Source organism: Microcebus murinus, chromosome 5 (assembly GCF_040939455.1).
Source record: "Microcebus murinus isolate Inina chromosome 5, M.murinus_Inina_mat1.0, whole genome shotgun sequence".
Lineage (NCBI taxonomy): Eukaryota > Metazoa > Chordata > Mammalia > Primates > Cheirogaleidae > Microcebus > Microcebus murinus.
Window position 1 is genome coordinate 105251471 of NC_134108.1, and position 14282 is coordinate 105265752.

The 14282-nt window shown below is 40.4% G+C and overlaps 1 protein-coding gene across 1 annotated transcript in view; it reads right to left on the minus strand.

The window, feature by feature from the left end:
- The window catches only part of DNAH8 (dynein axonemal heavy chain 8), a 285679-nt gene that overhangs the window by 16216 nt on the left and 255181 nt on the right, over positions 1-14282 (minus strand). The window contains exon 88 of the mRNA XM_076003387.1: positions 1792-1948. Within this exon, the coding sequence (XP_075859502.1) occupies positions 1792-1948 (157 nt within the window). The remainder of the gene's footprint in view (positions 1-1791; positions 1949-14282) is intronic.

The window sequence follows — 14282 nt, forward strand, 5'->3', positions numbered from 1 at the left end:
GTTTTAAAAGAGTTTTCCTGCTTAGGAAAAACTTGGACTCTAGAAAATGTAATTTTAGTACTGATTTTATTGTGAGTATGATTATTGTTCCAGCCTAAAATTGCTTTTTTATTAATAAAACTTAAGATTTGCTGTAGTCTTATATAGGATTTTCATTATGTTTCTGGAACCAGGTAATGTAACTTCATTTTTACTGTAGAAGTCAGTGGTATGATTATATTTTGATTTATAAAACTCACTTTACAGCCACATTTTCAAGAACACATCTCTTTTATAAAATAAAGGACACTAAAAAGTAAGCGATCTTGGAATAGGAAGGAGTTTGAGATGTCTCTTAGAGCAAACTCTTCCCCATATAGGAATCCATTTAGTAACATCCCTGATGCTCAGTTTCTGGTAGAAGATGGTCAGAACAGAGGTCTTGTTGGCAAAGTGGCCCCACTGGACAGGACAAATTATCACAGGTCTTCAAAGCTTCCTCTGCTTATACCAACCCTGTGTTCTAGTCACGTACAGTATGTTTTATCTCACTTTCACACACCAATTCTAAAAATCTTTACAGGCAAGTATTCTGCCTTGTCTTTTGAAGACCATACACAATAAACTATTGAAAGTACGTACTTAGAACATTTATCCATTTAAAAAATATTTTCTCCCTTTACTATAATTATTCCTACATGAAGCCATTGGTTTCAATATCTTAACCAAATGTCATGCTTGGTACCTGTCTACACAATGGAAACAAAAATTGTTTTAAGAGGCAAGAAAGCATTTCTATTGTGGGGAGCATTCACTGCATGCTAAAATGGATAAGATTGTAGGGTTTGGAATCAGATCACTTTGCATTCAAATTCTTGCTATACCACTTAGCTTGGTTTCTGCTAGTCCTGTCCGGGGCACTGAGTGACATAATGTGTCTAAAGCACTTAGTGCAGGGCTGGGCTTGTAATGAGTGCTCAAAAACACCAGCTGCTGCCCCATTACCACCTCATTCTAATGACTGGCTAAATGCAGTGCTTGGAAAACTTGAGGTTGGTAACTGGGTGCTTATAATAAATCTCTGCTGATTGTTCTACCCTATTCAATCAGTTCTAGAAGTGATTAAAAATAAATTGAATAAACAGGTCATCTATCTACAGTTAAAATATTTCGAACATCTTAAAGGATGCCATATCATCAACACCACTGGTTTTTGGCCTTAAAGCTTTTTGAATTGTTTTTTAGCACACCTTAAGCCGAGCACAGGTCCTCAAACTACAGCCCGTGGGCCACATGCGGCCCACCGAGGACATTTATCTGGCCCACTGGGAGTTTTTGCTGCCACTGCCTGTCCTGCTTATTAGCAGCCGACTCGACCCGGGCCCACAGTGCGCATGTGTGGAATGTGTCCTGCACTCTCCAACGGCCCTCCAACGGTCTGAGGGACAGTCAACTGTCCCCCTGTTTAAAAAGTTTGAGGACCCCTGAACAGTTGAAATTGATATATAACTGGGTCAATGTGGAAGATTTGACTGGGGGGGGGGAATTAACTTGTGAAGGAATTTTTAAAAGAAAGTAACAGAAAAAAAAATCATAGAAAGTGATATTTTTTTCCCTGATGTTTTTAAGTTTTGAGTGATAACAAGGTTACAAGAACAATGAGAGACACAGAGTTTAGTAATATGGTCAAAGAAAATTTGCAATACAGGTAATCTGCCAACAACAGGTAGATTGCTGTTTTTCATGGTAATCGGACTCCTTGTTAAATGTGCACATAGCTTTGAACACCAGTGGGCACAGAGCACAGCTTACCTCGTGAGGGATATAGTCAGGGGGCAGTTTGCTCATCATATCTTCAGACAACCTGTACACGATGGCTTCCCGGGTCTCTCCCACACCACCTCCACTCTCTTTGGGTTGAATGTTGGTAATTGTGTCAAGAACGGCCGAAGCAGTGTTACTCTGATACCTGACAAAAAGAGTGAACCTGTTCAGCATGTAACAGGCAAACACCCTCTGAGATCATTGTCAAGGCTAAAATTAACCAGTATGATCACTTAAATCAAAGCCAACTACAAAAAAGAAAAGGGGAAAACAAAGAAACTACCATCAATCTACAGGCATGAAAAAACTAGAGATCCATTCTACTGCCTCCTAGCAGGACACCAGGAACATCACAGAAATGAGCAGTTCTCCATCTTCAGGGAGAGATCGACAAACATGCTTGGGAATCCAAGGTGAGGGCTTTACTACCCTGGTCGTAGCTAACCTGAACATCTCATGCTGGACTGCGAGGACATTTCCTTTTATTCTCCCTGCTTATGGACTGGTCATAAAAGTCTATTATTATATGACAGTTTGTTAGATCAAAAAGGACCACTCATATTTCCTTGCTGAATTATAAATTATTAACTTTTTTTATCTTTTGCTGGGTTTTCCCCCCTCATATTCCCACTTATTTTATGATTTCCAGGGTGATCTATTGGCATTTGTCTGCTCCACTTATCCAAATGCAGCCACTCATCTTTAAATCCATTTATTCAATAAGGATTTACTACTATGTACCAGGCACTGAGCTAGGATCTGGAACACAGCAGTGGAGGAGGTGGACGTTGCACAACACCGTTGTAATGAGTCCCATGGAGGAAAAGAACAGGGTGCTTTAATAGAGCTTGATCTCTCTTGCTCTCACTCTAGCTCTCTTTTGGGTGGACCAGATGCTCTGAGGTACATAAACTTAGTCTCTATCCCTGAGATACCAGGTTGACCAGCTATCTGTACATGCACCCAGGAGTATGTATGTGTGTATGTGTATGTGCTGGAGGTAATTTACACTAGAAGATCAATGAAAGTCTCCCTTAAAAAGTCACATGTAAATTGAGACCTAAAGGAAGAGTAAGTCAGCCAGGCATTGGGGTGGAGTGGGGTTGGGGAAGGCAAGAAAGGACATTCAGATAGGAAGTAAGGGTAGGGGTGACAAGGATGTCAGTGCATTTGAGGAACAGAGATGAGGCCAGTGAGGCTGGAGCCCACAAGCTGGAAGGAGAGATGAGGATGGAGAGAAGGCAGGGGCCAGACCATGCAGGTTCACAGGGTCTACTTTAAGGATGCCGAACATTACCCTAAAGGCCATGGGAACCACTGAAGACTTCCAAGCTTGGTATGGCATGACCAGATTTAAATGTTATGTCTTTGCTGGACTCCTAGTTTACCACCTATAAACATCACATAATTTGATTTTGAGGGATTATTGTTTCATTTGTAAGTTTTGTCTCTTGTCCAGATATCAAGCACATTCACCTTTCCCTTCATAGGTGGTGGAGGCAAATCTGAAAGGAATTCAGCAAATGGTTGAGATTCAGTGATTTGTTTTTCTGTTTCATTTTCTTGAACAGAAAACCAGCCTTTATATTACGGCAATATGTATCAAAGTTTTACATTTGTATACCTTTTAATGTAGCAATTCTGCATGTAAGAATTTGTCCCACAGAAAGAATCAGACATCTCTGCTTCTGACAGTATGGTGCAACTGTTACTGTCAACCACCCTTCGGAAAACAACTAACAATTCTGGATGAGATGAAAATCATCTTTTTCAAAATACTGTTGAACTGGCAAGACATGAGGAAATCCTCAGAATCAAGCAAAACATAGAGTGAAAGCTAGAATCCAGAGAGATAAACCAGATTTTATGCTGAGGGCATCAGCTAAGGCTAGCGTTCTAGAGTTTTTGTTTGGATGGGACAACGAAACCGGGTGAGCCCTCATCACCAAGGTGGCCAACCTAATGGGAAATTCCTGTTTAAATCTGGGACCCCACAGGGCTTCATTCTCAGCCAGAAGGGGATATGGGAAGTAGCTTCTTTAATCCAGGTTGGTGCTGGGTGGGGAAAAAAAATCTCTCTCCTGAAAATCCTAATTCATGAGATTTGTGACATTAATTCATTCACATTACCTGTGCAATCTAAAAAACAAAAACAAACAAAAAATCAACCCAAGCCAAGAATTTATTTTAAGGTGGTCCCAGGAAATCTTAGGTGACACCTAATGGAAACAAACACAAATCTTCCCTGGAACAATATAATTTCAGCTCTGGTCTCAAAGAATGCAACAGTTAATTTCTAATAGACACGAGATCACAGTCAAAAGTTAAAAAATCATAAGAAGACAAGATTTTGTGAGCAAGAGCCAGTAGAAACAATAGAAATCAGACCTGCAGAGATCTCAAATAATGAATTTTTTTCAGATGCGCATTATAAAATATATTTTTACTATAATATACTGAAGTGTTTTAAAATGTGTCTGAAAATATAAATATTAGACAGGGAACTATACACATGAATAAAAAAAAACAGCTGAAAAGAATTTCTGGATATAAAAAAGTAAATGTATAACCCATATGATTTATTATTTGTTATTTATTGCTGCTGTAGCAAATTACCACCAAATCAGCAGCTTAAAACAACACAATTTATTATTTTACGGTTCTATAGGTTATAAACATGACACAGGTCTCACTGGGCTAAAAGCAAGGTGTCAGTAAGGCTAGGTTCATTTCTGTAGGCTGTAAGGGAAGATCCATTTCCTGGCTCATTTGGGTTGTTGGCAGAATTCACTTCCTTGTGGTCGTAGGACCGAAATCCTTAAGTCTTTGCTGGCTGGCTGTCAGCTGAAGGCCCTTCCCAGTTTCTAGAGGCCACCTGCACTCCTTGGATTGTGGCCCCTTTCTACATCTTCAAGGCTGGCAATGGCAGGTCAAGTCCCTCTCACAGCTGAACTCTCTCCTCCTCCTCCTTCCATTTCGTCTCTCTGACCCACTCTGCTGCCTCCCTCTTGCATTTTGAGGAGCTTTTTTTATTACATTGGAACCACCTGGATATTCCAGGATAATATTTCTATCTGAAGGTCCTTAACCTAAGTCATATCTGTCAAGTCCACTTTGTCACCTAAAGTAACATATCACAGGTTCTGGGGATTAGGATGTGAACATCATTGGGAGTCCATTACTCTGACTACCATAACAGCTAATAATGGGTTAATGGCAGATTAGATATGGCCAAACAGAGAGTTAGAAAACTGGAAAGTAGATCTGAAGACATTCTATAGGATGCTGCAGAGGAGAAAATAAATTGAAAGTATAAAAGAGAGGTTAAGAGATTTGTAGGCTAGAGTGTAAGCTCTAACATACATCTCAGCAAAGTTTCAGAAAGACAGAAAGAGAATAAAAAAGAGAAAATAAGTGATGAAATAAGTGACTGAGAATTGATGAAAGACCTAAATCCTCAGGTTCAGGAAACTCAATCCAAAACAGGATAAACAAACAAACAAAAAATAGAAACATATATGTAGACATATCATAATTAAACTATAGAACAACAAAATGAAAGAAAATATTTTAAAAGATCCAGAGTTAGAAAAAAAAAAAGATTATCTAGAAAGAAATGACAATTACACTGATGGCCAATTCCTCCAGAGCACCAACAAAATCCAGAAGAAAATATAATAGTGTCTTCCATGTGCTGTGATAAAATAACCATACACCTAGCATTTTGTGCCAAACAAAACTATCTTTCAGGAATGAGAGGAAGATAAAAGATCTGAATAGACATTTCACCAAAGAAGCTATATGAATGGGCAAAAAACCACATGAAAAGATGCTTAACCTCATTACCATTAGGAAGATGCAAATTAAAACTACAACATGATGCCACTTCACACTTACAAGAATAATTATAATCAAAGAAGAGACAGTAACATATATTAGCAAGGATGGAGAAAAACTTGAACATTCATAGTTGCTGGAGTGGATTGTGAAATGGTGTGGTGTCTTTGGAAACAGTTTGGCAATTTCTTAAAATGTTAAGAATAGATTAATTATATGACTCAGTAATTATATTCCTAGTTGTCTACTCAAGATAAATGAAATGACACGTCCACACAAAGACTTCTATATAAATATACAAATATTCATAGCAGAATTATTCATAATAGCTTCAAAGTAGAAACTATCCAAATGTCCATCAACTGGTGAAGGGGCAAACAAAAAATGTGGTATATTTATACATTGGAATGATATTTGGCAATAAAAAGTAATGAAGTATTGAGAGGCCACAACATGGGTGAACTTAAAAACATTATGCTAAGTGAAAAAAAATCCAGAAACAAAAGAGCATATAGTATAACTATGATTCCACTTATGCGAAATGTCCAGAAAAGGCAAATCTATAGAGACAGAAAGTAGACCAGCAGTCGTCTAAAGCTATGGAGATGGAAGTGGAGACTGACTACAAATGGGTACAACATTCCTTTTTTGGGATGATGGGAATGTTCTAAAATTAAATCTGCAGTGATGGTTTCCCAACTCTAAACTCACTAAAAATCATTTACTTGACCACTTAAAGTGAAGGAATTTAAGGTAGACATATGATACCTCATTAAAACTGTTTTTCAAAAAAGGGGGGCAAAACAAGGCATTTTTCAGATAAGAATAAAGAGTTTGTCATCAATAGGCTCTCATGAAGGAAATTCTAAAAGTTATGCTTTAGAAAGGAGGAAAATGATTCTGATGGAAGGTTTGAGGTATAGAAAACAATGGGCCAATGCACACGTAAAATCTGAACAAACATTATAGGTAATAAATTATATGTCTAATTGTGGGGTTACAAAAACAAGCTAAAATTAAAATACTGAAGTGCCATGAGGAGAACGAACAGAGCCAAATTATCTAAGAGTTTTTGATTGAGTATAAATACATTAATTTTAGACTTAACTAAGAATGGATGTTAAGATGTCTAGAGTAACTAGTTAAAGAGCAGAAACACAGTACATAACTTCCAAACTAACAGAGAGGAAAAAGTAGAAAGGGAAAAAACTCTTATTTAGTAAAAGGCCAAAAAGGAGGAAGAAGAAAAGTAGCAAAATATAGAAATAGTGGTGCCAGGAAAGTAACATTTTATATTTAGTCTTTACATTTTATACATATGTTATAAATATTCTTTTGTATTTATTCAATATTTAATAAAGTCATTTTAAAAAGAAGTAATCAGACCACTGTACAAAGATGTACATACAAGACTTTATAACAGTATTTATAATAATAAATCCTGGTAAAGCTCTATAAAAATCTATATAGTCAATAAAAATGGTAATGTAGCTCTATATTAATTGATATGGTGAAGTGGCAGTAGGAGATTGTAGAATAAAATAGCATGGTACAAAAACCAGTTATAGTATGATCTAATTTCTGTTGATAATATCGTGCTTATTATAGGCATAGAAAAGATCTAGAAGGGTACATTTACAATGAGATTTTTGTACGATGAGCTTTTTCTGTAATTATTACTTTCTGCTTTTTATCTTTCTGCATTGTTTATGCTTCTCAATAAAAAAAGCATGCTTTTCATAGTAAAGAGTATGAAAAACATTTTCATTTTGAAAAACAGAGAAAAGATGAATGCTCACAGGCGAAGCCCACCACAAGTGTCAAGAACCCAACAGGACGAGTCAAATGCCGCAGATTCACTGAGGCGCATCTTACAAATCCTTACTCATGTGCTCAGGAGCAAGGCCCCCTCTGCCTTCTCTCTACAGTGTATGGCAAGAGACAATTACACCCTTCTCTCTCCTCATTCCTACGTGTGAGTTAAACAACCTTTTGTGGAACTTGCCGCACTAACGGGCAGAATCCTAAGGAGCTACTTTGGTAAAGTCATCCAGACTTCTTTGTTTATGAAAAAGCTGCATTTGGGTTTGGGGCGGAGGGCAGGGGAGTGGACAGAGGCGATCCTATATAGCCAGCCTTTGAATTCATTTAGAAATGAAACTCAAGAATGGAGGAGATGCTCCGTCTTCAGCATTTCTATTTGATTAGCAGGTAGACTACCATGGCTGGACCCAAACGCACACTTCCACATGCCTGCACACTTTGCCTACAGGACTTTCAGTCAGACACAGTGATCACGGGGGTCCTGGTGTCAAACCTAGCAGGCGTTTGTAGCTCCGCCTGGGATTGGGTATTAATTCCAAACTACCTTTAAACGTAGGAGTTTATTCCTACGTGAACCCTTAGTTCACATTAAGGGTCAATAAAGTAACAGCTGATTTTTAATAAATGAAAATTGATTGTATATGATATGTTTTACATATAACTTAAACATTTTATATTATTTTTTGAGGAACCTCTCTATTCAGATGTTATAGTTTAAGAATATCCCAAAAGACACTTATTTTAAAAGTTGAAAGATGAGTATATCAAACATGCACACCATTGAACATATGAATAGAGGGCAAAATATCCTAGTGAAATGACACGAAAAGCATTTGCATCCCATTCCTGAATTCTGAAGCAGGGCACAATCCCAGTTTTTTTAAAGTATTGTATAAAGCACATACAACGAACTCTGAGGGGGAAATCCTAGGAAAATAGCTGATGAGACAACAAAATGAAGTTATCAGAAGTCAAGGATCCACCTATTACTATACAGATTTTTTAGAAATTAAATCTGTATGTGATTGACATTGTTCCACGGTCTCCCTCTGGTATTAGATACAGCAGAGATAGAAGATGTGCATGAACTGCTACGTCAGAGAAGATGGCAGGCAAGGCTGGGTAACGAAGTCCGTGCTTCCACATTTCCCTGGAGTCCTGGAGCTCCCTGTTTCCTGACTCATTCTTAAGTTCTCCCCGACCCCTCACTGCACTGTTCCTGGTCCCCTCTCCTTCAATGACATCGATGTCTTCCCCCACTCACCCAACTCGGAACCTTCGGAGATGGCCTCCTCCTTGATGCATTTTCGGTTTCCAGGTCCTATTTCCAAATCATTTCCAGCACCCGCCCCCTCATGGTCATCCTCACTGCCTTCGGAACTGTCTCAGAGAATAGAGGGATATTTTGCCCTCTATTCATATGTTCAATGGTGTGCATGTTTGATATACTCATCTTTCAACTTTTAAAATAAGTGTCTTTTGGGATATTCTTAAACTATAACATCTGAATAGAGAGGTTCCTCAAAAAAAAATAATTTGGCACAATGCCCCAAACCTTCAGAAGCCACATTCTGCAGCCATCATTCATCCTTCTATTCAAGCAGCCTCCCTGCCATGCTCTGGGCACACTGGACTTGGTTCCTAGAGCATCCACACACCTCCGTGCCCTCCTCAGGCTGTCCTTTCCCCGCACGTGCCTCAGTCTGCATCTCAGTCCTTACTGCTCATTCTGCTCCTCCACTTGCACTTTGCCTCTCTTGCCTCTGGTCCTGCAGTCACTCCCTCCCCGCCCTGTCTCCACCCCGACAACTCCTGCACATCCCTTAAGGCACACCTTCGGTGTAGCCTCTCTCACTGGCCTTCTTTGATCCCTAAGTTGGACTGTATTCCTCCTTCGCCGCTGTTCTTCAGAGTTTACCCTATTGTATTGCATAAGCATTTGCCATTCATCCATTGTCCCTAGTAGATGACGAGCACCAAGGGCAGGGACTGCGTCTTACTCATCCCTGTATCTCCAAGTCGGCCAGACAGGAAGTTCTCGATAAATGTTTGTTTGTTGAAGCGAGGCCAGTTGGCTTGAATTTTATTAAATCTCAAATATAAAGGAGAGCAATTCTCCAACACTTAAAGGGCATGAAAATTTAATTATTTGGTCCTTCTTATGGTAAAAGTATAGTATATTATTATTACAATTTTCTATTTCCTCAGCACCTTTCCACATACAAAGGGACACACACACACACACACACACACACACACACACACGCATATATCTCCTTGGGTCCTTGTCTTTTGATAACTTTACTTTGCTTTCATAGGCTATTTTCACAGACCTTTCCTCCTCACAGTTACCTGTATTTTTCTTATACTTTTTAAATGACTTTTAAACACTGGGGTTGTATCCTACTTCAAAATCCGGGAATGGGTTGCAAATGCCTTTTGTGCTGTATATGAATAGGTACAGTCCTCAAAACACAGGAGAATCAGGAAGATATAATTTGAGAGTGAAGGTGAACTATTTTTATTATTATATTATTTTATCAACACAGATCTTTAAAGGTTGAAGAGAAGAAAACCACAGTAAACTTCCATTCTTGCTACGAAGACCAGAGTCCATTCTTCCTACCTGTTCTAGCTACAAATAAGCAAGGGGAAGAGGGAAAGACCCCATGTCTGGGACTCTCGGGAGCTCTCTCTGCTCACCCCCAGCTCGACTCCTCTTTGGAAACAGGCTCTGCGCCAGCAGCAGGTGCCAACAGCGCACACCACTGCGGGCATGGCCATCTTGCTCCCCGCGCCTCTGGCCAAGTTCGCCCGCGCCCCGGGGAGAGGCTGACGGAGATGCTGCAGCTGCTAGATCCCACCTAAGAAAGCACTTTCATGGCTGGTGATTTTATTTATTTATTTTTTACGAGGTGGTCTGAAAACAGGCCCCAAAACACAGAAGTTGGGAAGAAGCCCCGAAATGCTGATCCATTTTGAATAAGAGCTGGACGAGCCCTCCAGATCATTTCCCCACCACACATTTTATTAGGCACCGGATGGCATTTCCCGGTGTTCCAGGCCTGCACCACTTACATTTCTTTTTTCACAATGTCATTTTATGTTTGCAAAGATATGAAAGGCAGAAGCTATAATGGAGACTTGTAAATATCTCCATATGCTACGAAAGCCCGAGGGCTTTCAGGAGAACAGTCCCCATAAACGCTCTGAGATGAAGAACTATAATAGTCCGTGACCTCTGATCCCAGGTTACTTCCTGAAGAAAGTTTCTTTGGAGTATATATGGCAAGAAGTTCACATTGCCTTTGTAGCTTGATTGTTCTGGGGAGTCACAGGGTCACAGACAATAAAAATGCAAAACAACTGAAAAACAGAACTGTCAGTAAAATACACAATTAACTATCTAATGAGATGTTAGTGCACTCTCATATCCAAATAAGCCTAGATTTATATACATCGTTGCACTTGAAATACCAATGAGCATAAATTTAAAGAAAAATCTGAATCTCAAAAGTGTCAGCTAATACTAAAAGGAATACATTTAAATTTGTCCTGCACAGAAATGAATAGAAAAGTTGTAATAAGGCATTTGATAAATTTCAGAAGGTAGAAAAATATGCATAACTGCTAATGAGAAAAAGAGTGAAAATAAATAACTGTTTTCGACATTGAGATAGTTTAATTTGCCAAGTCTTTGGTACCTTATAAATCTACATAATAAAATGTGAACAAACTATCCATTTTCATGGTTCCTGTCACCAAGATATCTAAGCTCTTGGGAGAGATTTTACTTATTTTAAAGCATTTATCCAGCTTGATTTCCCTCTCTACTTCAGAGATTCTGCATTCTTAAGCAAGGACCCAGGAGATAGACCATAGAAATTTTTCCTGAAAATACATATCTAATAATATGAAAGATAATAAGCATAAAGTTATTAATTAAGGAATTATTTGAGATAACAAAATATTGGCAAAAACCTAAATGCCCATCCACAGGACAATGGTTGAATAAACCATGATACATATAAACAACAGAGTAGCATGCAGCTGTAAAAAATAAGGAGGAATATTTCTATGATATGACAGGTAGTGATTTACAGGATACACTGTTAAGTGCAAAAAAGCAGGAGGCAAACTGATACATATAGTACGGCAACTTTGTATAAGAAAGAAAGGGTAATATGAGTATGTATGTATGTATATACAGGCAAAAGGAAACAAGGGGAAGATAAACCAGAACTGTGCTCAGTTACCCATAAAGGAAGGGGGAAATGCGTTAGAAGGGTATGAGACTTCTCCAAGAACAACTTATTATCTGGTTGTAACTTCTGGACCATGTCCGTGTCTTACATATTCAAAACAATAACAAAGATGGGGGAAAAAACTAAAATGTAATACAAACAGAAACAAATGAATGTAGCCACATATCAATTGATAGCATAACCACACAGAAAAAACAATTCAAGTGACTTGAATACAGTACTCTGTACACCCTCAGTGGAATAGATTCTAAGGCCAAAAAGAACTGCAAAGAAATCTTGACCTCTACTTAGAAGGTTTGTTGCCAGTAGTGCTATTGGCATATTAATTCCAAGCAAATGAATAAATACATTGAGGTGGCTGGGAACCAGAGTTTCCACTGTGGGAGAAAGGAGATATCGACATGGAATAGGGGAAGGCAGGGAAGAACCCTGAGGCGTACAATTGGAATTGGAGTTGTGTGTATTAGCTCGTGATGTTTTAAAAAATACATACTTCCTAGTTCTGTCCACTGAGAGGGCACATAAGCACACACCCACACTTAGAAATAGATGTGGTTACAGTAACGTATGGATATAGTTGCAGACAAAGAAACATGCAGAGATATAAATATGGAAAGAGAAAACGCCGATGGAACAAGACGTTGGCAACTGTTGGATCTAGGTGGAGGGCATGTGGATGTTCACCGTACTTGCAGCTTTTCTGAGCGTTTGTAATAGTTCAAAATGAAAAGCCAAGGGAAAAAATAGTTTGTCTTTCTTGTTGTGTCCAACTCCATTTCCCTTTTAGTTGTACTTTTTCCAGCTCTGGCTCCTCTTCCTTGAGCACTGGTGACTGAAACCGCCTATGGTGACGGAGGCACAGGCACGCCAGGCGGGGGTAGTGGTTTCGAGTTTGTTTTACGTGCTCTTGTGTAGGGTTCCCTAGACCCTGGCAGGACTAGATTATCTAGGAACCAGCTCCCAGGACTCCTTAGGAAACTTCAGGACCTTCCTCTGTGAACAGTTTCAATTACCAATTTACACGTGCCATTAAGTCTTAGGGGCTGCTTTTCTGCCCACTCACGTGAACTCATGAGACCTTTCTGTAGGCTATGCTCACTGATCAGATTCTTTACAACTGAGAAGGATGTAGTGTCATTGGTTCAGTCAATGACACAAATATCTCCTGAGCACCAGGCACTGCCGTATGACGGGGAACACAACAGTGAAAACAAACAGAAGTTTCAGAGGGAATGGAACTTATGTTTTAGCGGTGGCTGACAGGCAACAACAAATAAACAATTAAAATGTAGAGCATGTCAGCTGGTGATACAAACAATACAGAAAAAGAGCAGGCCAGCAGGCTAGGACCTGGAGAGTGGATGACAATTTCTAAGTAGGGTAGCCAGGGAAGGTGTCATTGAAGTAATGAAGAGGTAAAGGGGTGAGCCATAATGATTTGTAGGGGAAGGATGCTCCAGGAAGTGCAAGTGTCCTGCGGTGGCCGCTGTCTGCCAGTCTGAGTAGCAGGAGCTGGGGAGAGTAGGAGCAGAGCAGGCATGACAGGGAGACGGCAGAAGGAGCCAAGGTCCGGAGGTGAGGGGCAGATGGCACTGCCGGGGCAGATGGTCATTTATATGTAGGTCATTGTCGGTCTTTGACCTTGACTCAGAGTGAGACAGGAGCCTTAGGAGGGTTCTGAGCAGAGGGGTGGCGTGGTCTGATTCACATATTTAAAGACTTAGCCAAGGCAAGGCTACTGCAATGTGCTCCCTCTTCCACGTAATGTTTAAGTTGATTATCAAACCAGTCCCCGAGGAATCCTTTTTATTTCTTCACTTCTTCCTCGTCCCCAGCAAACTTACAACAGCCTCCTTACACAACAGCTGGAGCTGCCACCAAAGTGGTTCTGTCACGTGGTCCAAAAGGAGTGCCAGCAGTCATGGGTCTTTTGGGTCATGTCCACATTTGAAGATGAGATTAGAGGACAGGAGAAGGTCGGGGCCATGTGGGTACAGAGAGGCCAGCAGGGCACGCCTCTTGCAGGGGGCGAGACGGGTGTTCAGAGGGGGAAAGATGTCATAATTGGTGGAAAACTGGGACTCCTGGGACACCTGGCAAGGCCAGAGAACCAGAAGGTGGGAAATGTCCAAGGCCCATTGCAGAGAGTTATTAAAGTTATAATAGTGGGCCAGGGCCGGGGAGAGGGGCACGCCACACGCCCCAGCCACGACAGCTCAGCATCTGCCAGAGGAGTCCTGGTTTCTTCCATCTCCTGAAGCCACTGTCCTGGACAGAAACCTTGTGCATGTTCATCGATGGGCCTCACAGGCAACGCCCATGCAGAGGAGCCTCTCAGCTGGGGCTTCTGGAGCCCTCCCTGTGGAGCTGGGTGGTCTGATTTTCGGGCGGGGATCTCTAAAGAGACCTCATCTGAAGGGTGGGTCAGAGAAGGGGCTTGGGACTGGGAAGCATTTCTTATCTCTTCACTCGTGGCCTTTGACCTTGACGACAGGAGCAGGGACCCCATGCTGAGCTGAGACCTGCCACTCTCTCCTGCCCAGCTGTGCATCT